We start from the raw sequence: 16,470 nt of genomic DNA on the forward strand, positions 1-16,470 counted from the left end.
ATGACAGGAAGGGATCTTTAATCTTGATAGATTAAAGATTCCCAATTAATTGATTGCTCATTTGGTGAATGAAATATCAGAAAACATGAATCCAAAAGTTGAACCTTCACACACACAACACAGCAAGGACTCACCTGCACAGGAAGGCCAGCTACTTCAGCATAAGCCAGTGCCTGCGGTACAGTTGTCAGCCCAACGGTGAGGCCTGCGAGCAGGTCCATCTGAAGCCACTTCAGCTTGTAACTGGGTAACCAGGAGAGGATGGGCAGCCAGGCCTTCAGGGTGCTATAGGAGCAGCAGCGCCGGGCTGAACCTCGTCCCAGCAGAGGCCGGTCCATCGCACAAGAATTAGAGGTGAGGACGGAGAACTTGGAGAGTAGGATGACGGCGGAAAGGATGAAGAGACAGCAGCAAGTGCACAAAGATAAAATTACGTTTTACATATTCAAACGTGTGAATGAGTGGGCTGATTACAGAATAAAAGCCACATACACAAAGCGATCAAGTTTCCTCCTCATCGGCTTTACTTTGCCTCCTGAGAGTCGTCTTCCCCAACAGCCCAGTATTCAGGGAAACACAGGAAAGGTGTGCTCTGTGTGCATGTTTGTCTGGACAAATACACAGCACATCAGAGAAAGTGGGCGCCATATCTTCAGATGCATGCTGTGATCTGTGAAAAAAAAACAAAAAAACATCATCAGTCATCTAACTTGCAAGCTGACATGTCACATTAACTATAACCTCCACTTACTACACATGTTTACAAGTGTGTTTAGTATATTAAATAATGCCAACTGAGGCCAGATATTTTATGTTTTTTTTTGTGACCCTTCATTTAACCAGCTTTATAATCATGAGGATCACAAGCATACCTGTCTGATATCAGTGATGTGTTTACAGCTAGAACTTGTTTCTCCACAATCACCTGGCAGCTGTAAAGTTCCCTGACAAACAAACATCCCCACAGATATTCCTCAGTGCTACGTGAGCTACCAGCAGCCTCATCTTACAGTGATATATTATTAATCTCAAATTGGGTCCTATCATGTGTCTGTGTTACGAGGCTTTTATATTCTTCTAAAACTGATTGATGTTGCATTGACTAAGTGGAGAAATAATCGAATTAATCAAAGCTGTGAGACTGGAACAAACACAATAGAATAAATTAAGACAGAATAGAACAAAACAAAAAAAACACATCAGAAGAGAAAAGAAATCTTACCGATACAAATGTCTCCGTCTTTAACACTGTTCCCTGGTTCGGCTGTGATTTCCAGATAATTTTCTGTCACAGCACTCTTCCTTTGCTAAAACCACTTCCTAAAATTTATGTCATTTTGCGGATGAAGCGCGAGACGTTGTTCTATCGTCACGTGACCCCTGTCATGTGAGCACATGTGGGCGGGGCTTAAGATGTTTGAGGAAGACCCTCATGGATCTGGTACATAGGTCTACAAGTAACTTTATGCACTTATCTTTCATTTTGACGGCTGAATGTATTTTATTTAGTGAATGTAAGTGTTTTGACTCACGTGAAATGTTTCAGAGCCAAACCAACACAGGTGTTTTGAGACTTAGCAGGCGTTGGAGTAACAGGGAAGAGAACTAACTGACCACCATCATGGGGCTCGAGTTGTTTATTCTCTTTTTGGCATCATGTTGCATCGGGCAATCAAAGACAAGAAATGTCCTTTTAATTATTGGTAAGTGAACTTGAAGTGGTAAGTCGTTCCACTTTTAAAGACTTCAAATGTCTCTTGAACTCTGGAAGAATTAAATTGCTAACATACACACTGTCAGTTTATCAGGCACCCGCTAAAATTAATGGGTTCTAATAGAGGAGATTTGCATTAAATCCTATTGCATTATACAGAGACGTGTTTCTGTTAGTAAGCCTACCCTCACTGGTCGTACAAAGTAACAAAAACACACACAGCACCACATCCTCCTAAATGACCATAAAGTTGACTCAGAACATTGGCACTAAAACATAACCTTTATGACGGCCTGTTGTATTATTAGACTGTTTTAGCAACCTAATAAACTAGTAACTGAGTGCAAGTCTTCTATCATGGTATATGCTGAATTTTATATCACAGTATGGATATAGATAAAGTACATTTCATGGACTTTCACTTGAGATTTATAGATGAATTAACCAGATGTTAATTGTGTAGTTTGGCAATTTAAACAGCTGACAGGAAACAGGTGTAAAGCCTGACATGAATATTTACTTTTCCAAAGGAAGTTAAACTCGGGAGTACTTTCAATACACTTTAAATATAAAAACCATTCCTTTGAAAATTGAACTAATTTGGGGGGGGGGGGGTACACATTAAAAAGCTCTACTAGGTCTTATGGCATGTTTTGGTTTAGACAATGCTCATTTAATTGAACTGTAACCATGCAATAATAGAGGCTCACTAATGCTCTTGTGTCTGAATTCAGCCAGGTTCCAAAATCTTTTCCACAAACTTTTGGCGTGGTGTAAGTGCTAAGAAACGGGTCTTTTCCCTCTTCCAGCTGATGATGCAGGTTTTGAGACGGAGGTGTATAACAACTCTGTGGTCCACACACCCCACCTGCGCTCTCTGGCCCAGCGTAGCCTGGTGTTCAGCAACGCCTTCACCTCTGTCAGCAGTTGCTCCCCCAGCCGCTCCACCATCCTCACCGGCCTGCCGCAGGTAAAACAAAAATAGAACACCACACACCGACGCCTTTCATTTGTGCATGAAGGCAAGTATTTAGGTCTGTTTGATCTGTGTTTTCAGCACCAGAACGGCATGTATGGGCTTCATCAGGGTGTTCATCACTTTAACTCGTTTGACGGAGTACAAAGTCTGTCGCTGCTCCTCAGCCAAGCCAACGTACACACAGGTAAATAACAAAGACACCAGTTTATATAATAAAGTCTACTCTTGCTTTTCATCACTATTTCTCTCATTTTCTCAGGTATAATTGGGAAGAAGCATGTCGGCCCTGGATCTGTATACCCTTTTGATTTTGCCTACACAGAGGAGAACAGCTCTGTCCTTCAGGTGGGGAGGAACATCACACGCATAAAACTCCTGGTCCGCAAGTTTTTCCAGACCCATAAAGAGGAAGCCTTTGAACGAAGGCGAAAGAAGGAAGACATTAAAGTCAATATAAAAGATGAAGGCAGGCCATTTTTCCTTTATGTTGCCTTTCACGACACCCACCGATGTGGACACTCGCAGCCCCAGTATGGAGCCTTCTGCGAGAAGTTTGGGAATGGTGAAATGGGGATGGGTAGGATACCTGACTGGACACCAGAATATTACACACCAGAACAAGTGAAGGTCAGTGAAAAAAAGATTTTGTTTTCAAATGTGGATAACAAGAATTATCATCTGTACAACATATTAGTTAATCTGGTCCGTCCTCATCTATTGTACTTCAGGTTCCTCCTTTTGTGCCGGATACACCCGCAGCACGGGCCGACTTGGCTGCACAGTACACCACAGTTAGCAGGCTGGATCAAGGTATGTAACAACACAGATGCACAAAATAAAATATTGTAAAACACTAACTATAATAGTGTAAATTTCCTCTGCAGGCATCGGTTTGGTTCTTCAGGAGCTAAGGGACGCTGGTTATGAGAACGACACTCTGGTCATCTACAGCTCAGATAATGGCATCCCCTTCCCGAACGGCAGAACCAACCTGTATCGCTCCGGGACTGCAGAGCCCATGCTGTTGTCCTCTCCAGAGCACAGGGAGCGATGGGGAGACACCAGCCAGGCCTACGTTAGCCTGCTGGGTAAGAGATCGATACCTGAAAGAGGTTGGGAAGTTGGGAAACTCACAAAAATATATACCATAAAGTCCTGCAGCCACTCGCTGTGACCACATAGCAGGTTTAGTTCCAAGTTTGTGATCACACCAGTTTACACCTTAACCCTTCTTGGCTTGTGGCTCTTTAAAATGAAGCAATATCTACTTCTGTCTGATCACTCATTGAATGTTATTGACTTAGTCAGTAATGAGAGAAAAAAAAGAACAGTCAGAAACAAACATAGTTTTGTGTAATATAAATGTTATCTTTCCTTTAATCATCTTGTAACTGCTCAGATTTATTTTGGGACCCCTTTGTGGCTCCCGACCCCCCAGTTTGGGAACTGCAGGCTCAAACAAATTAAAGCTAGGGTAGGGTTATGTATTCCAGAAGCATTTTTTGTTACATGCCGATAGCAATCGAAAAATCAAATACTCCGGCGGGAATAAATTTGGTATGTGTGGCTTTGGCAGGCCTGTGATAAGAACAGACAATTGTCTCATTCAGCCCAGATAACATGTGGGAGTGGCTTTGGAGGGAGGCCTGAAAGGAGGGGGAGAGATTTTTTTCACTGGGAAAACCTTCAGAGTCTCTTGCTAAATTCTCCAACGTCACCTACCCCAGCTTTAACAAACAAGTAAGTCAGTATGTGTGTCTGATGTGCTTGATCAGCCACAAGAGGGAGACTTAACAATGATGCATCAGCAGCAGAACAGTTCGTTTGCAGAAGATCATTTCAGCACATTAAATAAACTGTAACCATGGCAGGCATTTTAAGTATATAACCAGCAGGTGTAATGAACATTAAGGATGTGAGACATTAACTTATTATTCGCTGTCCTATCAAAAGCATGTATCTCCCTAAGGTCAACTTTTCATGAGCTGTGACAGACAGTTTGTAGAGTTGAGACTGTGTTTTAAATTCATTTATCTTAAAAAATGTGACAAATTTCTCCTGATCCTTAAATTCATATGAAAAATTTGAAAGGAATGTGGTTTTCATTGGACAGTGATGTGTATTTATAAAGATGTCCCTCTGTTTACAGTATAACATAAGACACACTGTACTATTATTATTTCTATATAAATATGAACAAATGTAAGGTATTACCTCAGATGAGCTACTACATTGTTTTTTTTCCTGCCTTTTCTCTTCTTCTCTCTCTCTATTTATGGCAGACATTACTCCCACCATTCTGGACTGGTTCTCTGTTCCCTACCCGTCCTACAGCCTCCCTGGCAGCCCTGCCAACCCGGTCCACCTCACCGGGCGCTCTTTACTTCCTGCTCTGGTCACTGAACCTACTGACTGGCGAACCGTCTATGCCAGCCAGTCTCTCCACGAGGTATGCGAGCACCCGTCGCTTTCAGACAGGACGTCACCCCACTGTCTGTCAGAAATAGCCTTTCATGAAGGAATCAAACACAAGGCCTTGACTTCTCTCCTGTCATTTTTGATTTCAGGTAACCATGTACTACCCAACCCGCTCCGTCCACCAGGGGGCGTACCACCTTCTCCACAACCTACACTACCGCATGCCCTTCCCCATCGACCAGGACCTGTATGTGTCACCCACCTTCCAGGACCTGCTGAACCGCAGCCGGCAGAGTGAGCCCACGCACTGGTTCAAAAGCCTGCAGCAGTATTACTACAGAGAACGCTGGGAGCTGTTCGACTCCAGGTCTGTTACCGCTGCTCTTCTTCCAGGGTTCATCATGTGTTCATCATGTTTCAGTGTTCACTGTGATGATTCACAGATAAATATCAGTCAGTTTGGTAAGTGAGGATGTTTGGTAAGTGAGTTTGGAGATCAAAGTCCCTAAGCAGAGTAATACTTGACCTTGATTGGTGGATGAACTTCCTCTGATTTAAATGAGGTACACCTGCCACCGTTCATATTTTAGTAATTTAGTGAAAGGGAAATGGTCAGAAACTGCCACCATAAAGGAGACAAAATGTACTAAAACAAAATCTGATTTTATAGGAAACAGGCGCTCCTCTCCTGCTTAAATTTCAGCTGTGTGCTGTGCTTAAGAAAAACACTCCAATGTCAGTTTCCCCCACCCAAAAAAGGCAGCACTCCAGCAAAAACTTCACCTTCTGTGTGGATTTTATTTGCAGTCAATGTTAAATATTAAATATCGGGGGAATATTTCATTGTCAATATATAAAGTTATTGTCAGTTTAACATCTTTAATAAGTATATATGCCGAAACACTGATATATTTTAATTGAAAGAATAACACGCTCTGAAAATCTTGTCTTGGCTGACCTGCAGTGGTTTAACTCGCTCACTCACCTTGCTGCAGGTGAGGTACAGGTGTACTCCAGGACCCTGTGAAGTAATTGTTGGGTGTAGTTACAGGATAAACAGAGCACACCAGGGCTGCGTTTAGCCCTAACAAAAGGTAGCAGGACGTTTATTTAAATGAAACTGTGCTGCCTTGAACGCCCTGTTGTGTACACAAGTGGTCTTCCTTTTTAATAGCAGTATTTATATACACATCACTGCAGACTGGGTAACACCGGACACACCCACCAAACAACAGTGGCAGTGGTGGGCCAAAGGTTATAGAATTGAGCTTGTGACTGGGAGGTTGCCGGTTCAATCCCCAGACCAGCAGGATATAATCTGGGTATGGAAAGTAAACCAAGCATTTACCACCACTGAGGCCCTGCTTAGTATGAATGTGATCAGGGCCTTCCTGCAAAAGGAGAGGCTTCCTCTCAGTGAAGCTCCCCTGAATAAACCTCATTCAACCTGGAAAGATTTTAGATTGGTGAAACAGGCAAAAACATTGCATTTGAGCCTGGTTCTCAAAGGTAGTCTATCACTATTTAAACTACCTTTGTCGACTACCAGTTTATCTGTCAATTATTTATTTACTGTTGTTTTGAAGCACTATATAAAGTGGAAGCTATATCAATGGAAGAAGCTGCTGGTAATGAGTTATAGGGTTTTTATAATAAGTTTCTACTTGAAAACCAAAAAGATGCAAAATCTCATGCAGCTGGAGGTGCACCTCTTTGCTGGGACTTTGAAATTAGTAGTCAGTAGAAAGAGTCCCTGTAGACAGTCACCTGGTTGGGTCCACCACATCTGGAGACACATGTCGTGCTGGATTTCTTCTCCCATGCCCCCCCCGGATGTCTCTCGAACTGTGAACGGACTCTGCACAGAGGCGCTAAAGTAAGAATTGGATGCTTGCTTTTAGTGCTGAACCGATCGGTTGATTCACAGAAAATGAATTGCGTGTACTTTTGATAGTTTGTCAGTCATTATTCACCAAATATTCTCTGGATCCAGCTCCTCAAATATGAGGATTTGCCCCTTTTGTCACTGTAACTCATAAATCCCTCAGTGCCAAAACGAGTTAGGTCTTTGTAAAGAGCAGTCAGGGATGCTTGCTTGCACTTCTGCGCTTTTTTCTTTTTATTTCTCTTGTTGTTTTGGGACTGAAATACTAACAAAAAAAAGAGGCAGCTTGGGCAAGTCACTGAACCCCAGTTTGCTCTTGATGGTTGGCCAGCACAGAGCGTGGTAGCTTGCTGCCATCAGTGTGTGAGTGTGTGTGTGAATGACCTTGTAAAGGGCTCTGGGTAAAAGTGCTTTATACTGTAAAGTAGCTTTGAAAAGAAGAAGAAATTTTTCTTTTGAATTTAACGTGCTTTTAATACACCGTCATTCATTTGGTTAATTCAGTTGGCAGATTTCTTTAGAATTAATGTTTTAAGGCTTGTCTGGGATTTTCTGTAGCTACCACTGAGGAGACAAGGTCATCTCCTCTGTGTTTTCTTCTGCTGTCTACTTTTAGGCCAATAAAATATTTCTTCACCATACTGTTATTCCTGGCAGCATGGCAAGAATTTTGAAACAGCATTTAGATCTTCATGTTGGGAATTAAAACCGTAAAGCTTTATTATACCATCAATAGTTCTAATAATTTTTTAGAAAACAAGACATATCTAATTTGATGCTAATTACAGGGAAAATGAAGACATGGTGAAGATGTCTCTTGAAAGAACTGCTCTATTTGAATAAAACTATATTCAACAAAATTAAATTTGAACAGCTATCTGAGTAAATAAGACATGTCAAATCCAAGACTTTGTTTTTGGTTGTAGGGTTTCAGAGGACGGGAGGTGTTTATCATTTCAACAGTTATTTAGTATTTCTAAAGTCGTGGCTTTGACCCTGAATCTGTTGATGATGCTGTTTAAATTTGTATAAATGCTTCATCAACACAGAGCAGACCCACTTGAAACGAGGAACCTGGTAGCAGACCCGTCCTACAGCGCAGTGCTGGAAAATCTGAGGCAGAGTCTGCAGAAGTGGCAGTGGGAGACGGGGGACCCCTGGGTCTGTGGACCTGACTATGTCCTGGAGGACAAATTACAACCACACTGCAGACCACTCTACAATGGACTCTGATGGTACTTAAACTCATCTTGATTGACATGATATCCCCATACATGAAAACATTCTTCTTATAAACTAAATTGCATTTATTTGTATTTTTATTTTTGTATGTCAGTGCTGATTTAATGCTCAAAAATAAACAAAACTTGAGTGACATTAATTCCTAACATTGTTTCTTGTATAGTATCTTTCTTCATGGTGCAAGATAATTTCATCATTCCAGCTAGTGGTCCTTCTTATCGGTTTCTATACATTTAAAAAGGTACATTTTCCCCATCATCCAGACCTGTATAACCCTGTTTCATAGAAAGGCAACATGATTACCTACTATTTAACTGAACAAATGTAGATGCATATGACTTTGTTTTAGTCTCCACTGTTGTTTTCCTACTGATAAGCTGATTACACAGGTGGAGGAGTTCATGAGGCATGACCGGTGAGGCCAACAAATCAATTAGGAAAAGGGTTTTATTGATTCCTCAGAGCTTCATATAGAAAACTGTTCTATGGAACAGTAGGAACAATTTGGATCAGTGGATTATTCAATCCTGGTATTGATTTTATTTATTTTTTTACTCTTAATGTGTCCATTTTCAATGAAGTTGAACTGTTTTGAAGCCATGCACACCGATTCAGCTTTGTTGCACACCTTTGTTTTCACTATAACCTCCTCATTAACTTAATGGGACATCTTTGAGTTTTGACCACTTATATCAGTGTCTCTCCTGTTCCACTGATGTTAATCCATTTCACTTTTACCTCTGCAAGCGTCAGAAGGGCTGACGTCCCTATACATCTCCAACCCCCTCATAGTCCATACCCAACACACACCAGATCATCATCCGCCCACCTCAATTTTGATTTGATGAACGTCCTGGGTCACGATAACGTCGTCGTGTCAGCCTATATAAGCAGCAGAAAGTTTTCCAAACACCCAGCAAAATCTAAAGTCGGACTCTGACCAAGAACAGAAAAGAAAAGCGCCGTTTTCCTCTGCGTAAAAGGTGCCAAGACATGGAGAGGTCAGTTAGGTTTGCCGTGGTGTGCGCCGCAGTGTCTCTGCTCATCTCCTGCCATCCAGTCGAAGCTTGGTACAAGCAGTCGACCGGGCCCAGTTACTACTCGGTGGGTCGTGCCTCCGGTTTGCTTTCCGGTATCAGGAGGTCACCGTACGTCCGGAGGTCCGAGTCCGAAGAGACGCTGATGGACAGCGGGGAGACAGCAGGTAACAACGTGATTCCAGAGACTAACAGGCAGATCTCCATCCTCAAAAACATGGTAAGTAGCCTACAGACTTTATTCCTGTTTGTATAATAAAATGAAGATGATAGCTTTCCCTTCAGCATCATTAAGAGCCACATTTAGACTTTAGCGACACAAATATTGAAGTTAGAAATATTAAGTAAACAATCCCTAGTCAGATTAGATTGTACTTTTGATTTTTACATCATAAAGACGACGAAACAAATAGCTGAGATATAAATTGTCGAAAAAGTTCAATAACTGGTGCGTAAAGGCGCACACCGGCGGATCAAAGCGCAGCGAGCAGCACTGAAGCAAGACATTTTCTGAATTTTAAATCCCCTCCCGACAACACCAGAATAAGGGCAAGAAGAAAAAGTAATATGGGGTTTGTTGAATAAGCGACGGTTCCACTTTTTTATTGCGGCAATAATCTGGATATTCGTTTTAGAGATAAATTAAAAGCATATAAGGTCAATTAGGGGATACTTTTAAGATAAATGAAAGCGGAAGAAAAGCTCAACAGAATCACTAAAAGAATTTTGCGGGTTTTCGTTTGTTTCACTTGTTTCACTTTAATTCTCTCACCACTTATTTTCCACTCCTGCAGGCCATCTGCGTGAAGGACATCTCTCCAAACCTAAAGAGCTGCGAGCTGCTGCGGGACGGGACGGGTACCTTCCAGTGCAAGGCGGACGTCTTCCTCACCTTGGACTCCCTGGACTGCCTGTCCGCGTGAGTCCCGGTCGGACCTGCGGAAACAGTCCTGATCCCCCACCAAGCCCCGGGAGCGCTTCTCTGGAAACGAAAAAGTGAAGGAAACGAATGAGGGAAAACCCGATCTATTGTCGGCGATGGACCGCTGCAGACTCTAAATGTTCTCTTATTGGAAAAAAAAAAACAAAAAACCAACACACAAACATTGTTCAGTTTTGCTTTGGTTGCTTAGACAGAAATATAAAAGAAAAAAATAAAGACAAATAAATCGGTGAGAAAGATGTTAGTTGAAACCATTTTCTTTCCAGATGACCTCCCATTTTTACTGGTTAACACCTGACATGTACCCGCCGTTGACAAAATTTATTAATGTCCAGAAAGTTGACTGCAGAGCAGATTTCCTGTAAAGTACTTTTATTTAGCCTATTTTATCTATTAAAACGAACAAACACTGGAAACCTGTTGTGTGGTTTAAATGAGTCTTTAAATATTGAACTAGTGGTGGAGGACAAGGGAAAAGTAAGTGATTCAGCACTGCCTTGATTTGTGACTTATCCATTTACATGGTCTTTAAAGAAAACTGAAATATGATATCAAAATAAAGATGTCAACCTATCACATTTATTTTGTATTGTAGTTTCAGTACAAACCATAAAATAACAGTCCGAGTACATGGTGTATAAGACTTAAAGAGTAGAGATACAGAATGAAATACCAATAATTATTCTGACAGTGGAAAAGAGGGAGAAGGAAAAACACATTTGAAGCATTTAAATTACATGACATCAAACCCACTTCTTCATAAGGCACTTGGGGGTGTTTTTTCAATTTTCTTCCACCTTCAGTAACCATATCAGAGCGTATCAGTCATTACCATATCTTGTTTATTAGAGAGGAGCTGGTGTGATAGTCAGTTGCTCAGGGGGAGACTTCAGCTTAGTCAGACCCCAGCAGAATTAATGCCACACAAATCACATATAGAGCGGCATCATCCTGTTGACAAATCAGGGTTTGTGAGCGTGTGTGTCTCATATTGGAACAATAATCATCGGGGTGATGTTGGAAGCTTCAGGGATGTTTCTTTACATACACTTTTCTCATACCTAGTAGGCTATTAAACACCCGCATCATCGCTGACTGGTAAGAGTCACGGGAACGAGTGAAGGCACAGATTAAAATGAACCGAGTGTGTGTGAGCACAATCTGGGGTGCATTTACGGAGATCACCGCCTCATTAAGAGGGTGTGACGCACAGGATGTGGACAGCAGAGACACTGTGATGGATGAGCGGAAAGCACACGATGGTATGCATGAGTGAACCCTGCGCCGAGCAAGTAACGGACAAACAGTAAATCCCCCCCCCCGTGTTCTGCCCCCCCACACACAGGAAGAGATGGGCAAATAAATGGCAAGTGTATATATCAAGTCCTCAACAAAGTAACATCACCATTCACAGTCTGATCATATAGTAGGCCACAGTGCAAAAATATAAATGCCCATTACTCTAGACATAGGTTTAAGTCAACATTGTAGGGCTCAACCCCACGACAAAGGATTAGCCAAGTGTTCCTTCTCCTTCAAGGTTTTTTTTAAACAGTTTTTCAAAGCTACATGAACTCAAGCATCACAGAGGATGAAATGCAACAGTGGCAAAGAGCGTCAGAGACAATAGCTTGAAGGAGATGATCTTCATGTTCATATTTGAGTATTTAAAAATGAGACATCCAAAAGGTCGACAGCAGTGACTGCCCGCTGGCAGTTACAGGAGCGAAACGGCCTCCAGGTTCTCTTTGATTATCGTGTCCATTACCACCTGGAAGACGACCTGGATGTTAGAGGTGTCAGTCGCCGTGGTGAAGTGGTGGTAGATGAGTTTGCTGGGCGTGGCGTTGAGCGAGACAAAGGTGGCAGCGATGAAGCGTGCGGCTGAGTCCACATCGCAATCTGCACCTGGAGGAGAGATATGGGGTGGGGGAGGATCAGATTTTACAGTGAAACATCTGGCTTCTTTCCACAGAAAGAATCCCAACTAGGGATCTTTGCACACCAGGCGGTATGTAGAAAGATTGTGAAGTTGCTCAGCTAATTTGAAATAAATAAATGAAATTACGATTTAAATATTTGTCAAGGAGGAAAATAAACACACAAATTGCATTATAAATCTTTGTGAGGCTGACTTCCCACATTTCTTTTCACAATAACCCATACACTAGCAACTATGCGATTGAGACTTCATGAACTAGTTACTAAGTATTTGTTATGCAGTAAAATGTCCCCTCAGACTAATTTGACATGATTACATTGTTAATACTGATGCATCAGTGTGTAAGTATCAATGTACTCTTGTAGGTGCTTAAGGTGGAGCAAGTTTTAACTACTACAGTTAGCTAGTCCAGTGGTTCCCAACCTAGGGGGTCAGGCCCCTCCAAAAGGGTCATCACATAAATCTGGAGGGTCATGAGGTGCTTCATGGGGCAGGAATATTTTAAAAAAGCTAGTTCTGCTGCACACATCTGTTGTATTTTTCTGACTTTTTCTCTAGTCTTTGTCTTCTTTGTTTATTCTGAAATATTGGATCATTTCAACAGTTATTTAAATGAAACCATGTGAGAAGTTTAGAGGGTAAATGTCTCTTTGTTAGAAATGCTAACAACTCTTAGACATCTGGCACATGACAATAGGCCCCAACTAGATGCAGGGAGCGTGAGTAAATCTAAGCAAGTAGATAAGTCGAGATATTCGTAATGGATAAATGGTGCAAAACGTCCACCGTTTGCCACTCTAAGTGGTAGTAATCATAAAACACAGGGACAATTTTAGGACTGTCTTGTATTTAAAAATTGTAATGCATGCAAAGAGATTTACAATTGTCAAATATATCAGAGATTGCACGCCTCTGGAGTAGCCAGGGGTTAAGTGTCTTGCTCAGGGAAACATTGGTGGAAGTGTCACAGACACTGCGCCATCGCCACAATGTGCACTTTTATATAATTAATAATGTTATAACATCTATAGAAATGATTTCAAATGAACACATTAGGAACATCCGCGACCCTAATAAGCGGTTGATGATAAATGAATGGATGGATGGACATTAGGAACATGACAGGTTGATGTTGGTAACGGGCTACATGAGCTCATATGATAGGGCTGTGGGGGTACATCAAACAAAACAAAAAAAGGTTGGGAGCCTCTGTCATCATATCTGAGGTCAGTGTGGAACTGACTCTTGCTCTGCTAGCAGACCCCAATCCCAGGAGTTTTAGCATTTATATTGACATTTGCATGAGAGCAGAGAGGACCCAGCCCCTGTTGAGCCCACTGAGATCATTGTGTGTCCCCACCTGTGTGGGAGACTGAGAGCTTATTATCAGTCTGTATTTATATTTTAAAGCCCCTAAACTGAGCAAATTGGTCCTTTCTTTTGTTTAGTCTTTGTTTAGATTTTTGTAATTTTTCAAAACAGTATAATATGATGCTCAGCACAAATTGTTCCTTATGGAAAGTGGGTCTCTTGATGTTTGGTACACATCACATGTGAAGCAGAGTTAAACTAAAAGTCAAAGGTCTCTGTGTGCACAGTTATGTTCAGGCACATTAACACGAACTTTAGAAGCAGGCAGGTTTAATGGTGGAGAGGAAAGGAGAAGTCAATATGAAGTCTATTTCATGTTTCATCATTCAGTATGTGATGATTTGATACACCTTTCGTTAAAATATCCTTTTCTGAGTTCTTCAAGATCGATGATTATGAGGAACATGAGCGGTGTTTTAAGAAGGGAACCTTTTTTGTGGCAGTAAGACAGTATATTTGTCTGCAATATACACTCCCTGGCTGCTTTATTAGTTACATTTACACAATTTAATGGAAACTAATACAGATCTGCCACTAATTCACCATTTAGGAACATTATAATATTAATTTTTACTTATAAATTTATTTTTTAATATTAATTCAACTATATGTTTATTACTGAGGTTGTCAGTGGTCTGGCATTATACCGAAATGTGTTTATAATATCCTTTATATATTCTTTTGTATTGGATTGCACTGGATTTTACTTAAGTAATAAAAGTGGCCACTGAGTGCAATTGTACGTAAGAAGTTATGTTCATGTGACATTTTTTTGGCCACTGCAGGAGTATTTTTGGTGTCCATGTGGACTGGACTACATGGCCTAATACAGTTGTATGTGCAGGACACAATAAATGACACAGCTAACAAACATGAGTCCTACCTTTATATTGGGGCAGGTATAGCCGCAGATGTCGCCCCGAGTGTAAAATCTTGTCTTGAAAAAGGTCTATCTTGTTCATGAATAAAATCTGCAATAAATCAAACACAAAAAACAATCAGCTGAGAGCAGGAGAAGCTCATCCCAAGTCAAAGGCCTCTCTCCAGTGGAAAAGGAAAATCAATCAGAAAGTCAAATCACAAGAAAAAGAACAATGTTGATTAGATTTGGTGACTCCCGTCTGTGGCACTGCAATAACTAACAGACAATGAAACCAATAAATCAGTTTCAAATATTATAGTGACATTTATTGTCACTTTGCAGATATTTACCTAAAATGTGAAAATCAATAGCTGTGTTGATACCAGTGCTGGATAATGATGGCAGATCAATGACCTTGCATCACTCATTAGTGTGCAACAGTGGCGTACTCAGACTGTTTGAGGGGCAAGGGGGGAAAGAAAAAGGGCACCAGCTGTATTTGGTGGGGCCAAAACACACGGAAAAGATTAATAAAACAAAAATCACAACAGGGGCATTTTTAAAAATGAGGGCACATGGTCTTGCATGTGTGTGGAGGTCATGTTTTAACCCTCATAGGGGCATCCAAGAGGGCACTTTTGCGGCGTTCGAACACACGAATTTCCTGCCATCAGACTGTTTGAGGGGCAAGACTGTTTATGGGCTGCTTTTCTGCCTCTAAACTCAACTTCTGCTCTGCTGCCACCATGTTTCACAGGTACTTTTGGCTTTGTAGTCAACCAATTAAAACTATGACCAAGTTCTCTCTTTTCTGGCACATTTGATCGCAAAAGCAAACACACGCACACACAAAAAAAGCCTCTGATAAATAATGAGGGAGGGATGAGGTAGAGCAGATTTTCAATGAACGAGATACAGAGCAGTACCTAGGTGTGTAATTATCACTGACCAGCCACAGTGAAGAGTTAATTGAGGTGGAGGTTACACATTTCCCTCCCACGTTAAAAAAGGTATCATTAAACACTTTTGTTTAATGAGCCTGGTAGCCATGTTAATGTGCAGGCCCACACACAACCCTGCACATAAACACGTCACACACAGACATTTTATTGCTCATTTGGGGCTAATGAAGCCTTTAATAACATTTCTTTATGGTTAAAAAAAAAAGAATAATTTACTAATACTTTCTTATTAAGATCTTTGAAATTCTCTGTGTCTGTGGCGATATTTTTAATGAACAAACACCAACTGCAAATTACTTCTTTTCTTTTGATACAGCCTTTTCAGAAACGTTACGAACAGTGTTCACAGTGAAAGGCGTCTGAAAGAGAGTTAACAGCAGTTGATGCTCGCGTCAACATGTAGTGACTTGTATTTTAAGTGGGTTCTAAATGAGAGTTAAGTAGAATAAAATTAAAAAGCTTGTTACGGTCTTGATTTAATGTGATCATTTACCGGTAACGGGAGTGGAAAAATACAGAGAGGGGAAAATGTCACCTCGCCAAAGCTCACCCTAATTACAACTTCCATTTAATTATGAGTGACAGGACGCCGAGACAAAGGGCTAAGGATGTGCCCTGTGTGTGCGGAAAAAAATTATCAAACACATCAGTATTATTCTTGTCTATGGGGTTATAGGGAACACAGAGCTACAGAGACATTTTGCATTTGTCTCCTCCACTCATCTATGGGCTCCGTCCACCAACTGATCTGTTAAACTGAACAGCGTTTCCCCTACCACCTCAGATGGACCCAGACGTTTCCACCTTTTGGTCTTGTTGTGACTTTCTAGATTTTTTTATTTGAACAGGCATTTAGGGTCTCCAGATGTTGAAGCATAGTAATTTGGCTTTTCTTCTTCCTAACATCAAGAAGACATAAAGGGAAAAGAGAAGAAGGAAGCTGAAACGCAAGAAAGTTGCTTTGCAGCAGAACAGAAAGGAATCCCTTTGTTGAGACTATGACGGACAATGAAAATAACGACCATCTCTGAAATAACACCTGTTGTAACCTAAATTAAATGAAACCAACATTAGGGTGTGAGATATCAGCGCCCGTTGGCAATTAAGAGGTCATC

The 16,470-nt window shown here is 41.2% G+C and overlaps 3 protein-coding genes and 1 long non-coding RNA gene across 5 annotated transcripts in view; 2 read left to right on the forward strand and 2 right to left on the reverse strand.

Annotated features, from left to right (window-relative positions):
- Positions 1–140: 140 nt before the first annotated feature.
- LOC119899542 lies at positions 141–1,367 on the reverse strand. The gene is made up of 3 exons (XR_005443869.1): positions 1,223–1,367; positions 493–670; positions 141–368 (listed from the first exon to the last, which is right to left on the reverse strand). It is a non-coding gene; the product is annotated as an uncharacterized LOC119899542 (long non-coding RNA).
- A 62-nt stretch (positions 1,368–1,429) lies between these two features.
- Positions 1,430–8,377, forward strand: LOC119899535 (N-sulphoglucosamine sulphohydrolase-like). 2 transcript variants are annotated; one of them, XM_038714131.1, is made up of 9 exons: positions 1,430–1,703; positions 2,524–2,684; positions 2,772–2,877; positions 2,953–3,320; positions 3,422–3,503; positions 3,578–3,781; positions 4,976–5,142; positions 5,261–5,478; positions 8,046–8,377. In XM_038714131.1, the coding sequence occupies exons 1-9, from the start codon at positions 1,622–1,624 to the stop codon at positions 8,227–8,229; spliced, it is 1,572 nt and encodes a 523-aa protein (XP_038570059.1). In that variant the 5' UTR covers positions 1,430–1,621; the 3' UTR covers positions 8,230–8,377. The 2 variants fall into 2 exon arrangements, with proteins under 2 accessions (XP_038570059.1, XP_038570060.1); XM_038714132.1 differs by lacking the exon at positions 8,046–8,377 and adding an exon at positions 4,304–4,433 and having other exon boundaries at positions 5,261–5,402.
- A 130-nt stretch (positions 8,378–8,507) lies between these two features.
- npb (neuropeptide B) lies at positions 8,508–10,634 on the forward strand. Its single transcript, XM_038714142.1, has 2 exons — positions 8,508–9,495; positions 10,070–10,634. Exons 1-2 carry the CDS (start codon positions 9,232–9,234, stop codon positions 10,196–10,198), a joined length of 393 nt encoding a protein of 130 aa, XP_038570070.1. The 5' UTR covers positions 8,508–9,231; the 3' UTR covers positions 10,199–10,634.
- Positions 10,635–10,775: 141 nt separating this feature from the next.
- gnav1 (guanine nucleotide binding protein (G protein) alpha v1) overlaps positions 10,776–16,470 on the reverse strand; it is a 30,801-nt gene continuing 25,106 nt past the window's right edge. The window contains exons 8-9 of the mRNA XM_038714138.1: positions 14,415–14,502; positions 10,776–12,126 (exon numbers count right to left, since the gene is read on the reverse strand). Coding sequence (XP_038570066.1) covers positions 11,936–12,126; positions 14,415–14,502 — 279 coding nt within the window. The 3' untranslated portion in view covers positions 10,776–11,935. The remainder of the gene's footprint in view (positions 12,127–14,414; positions 14,503–16,470) is intronic.

The sequence above is a fragment of the Micropterus salmoides genome, unplaced genomic scaffold (genome assembly GCF_014851395.1).
Source record: "Micropterus salmoides isolate LMB-PRFRI ecotype aquatic unplaced genomic scaffold, ASM1485139v1 Ms_hic_scaffold_12, whole genome shotgun sequence".
In the NCBI taxonomy this organism is placed as follows: domain Eukaryota; kingdom Metazoa; phylum Chordata; class Actinopteri; order Centrarchiformes; family Centrarchidae; genus Micropterus; species Micropterus salmoides.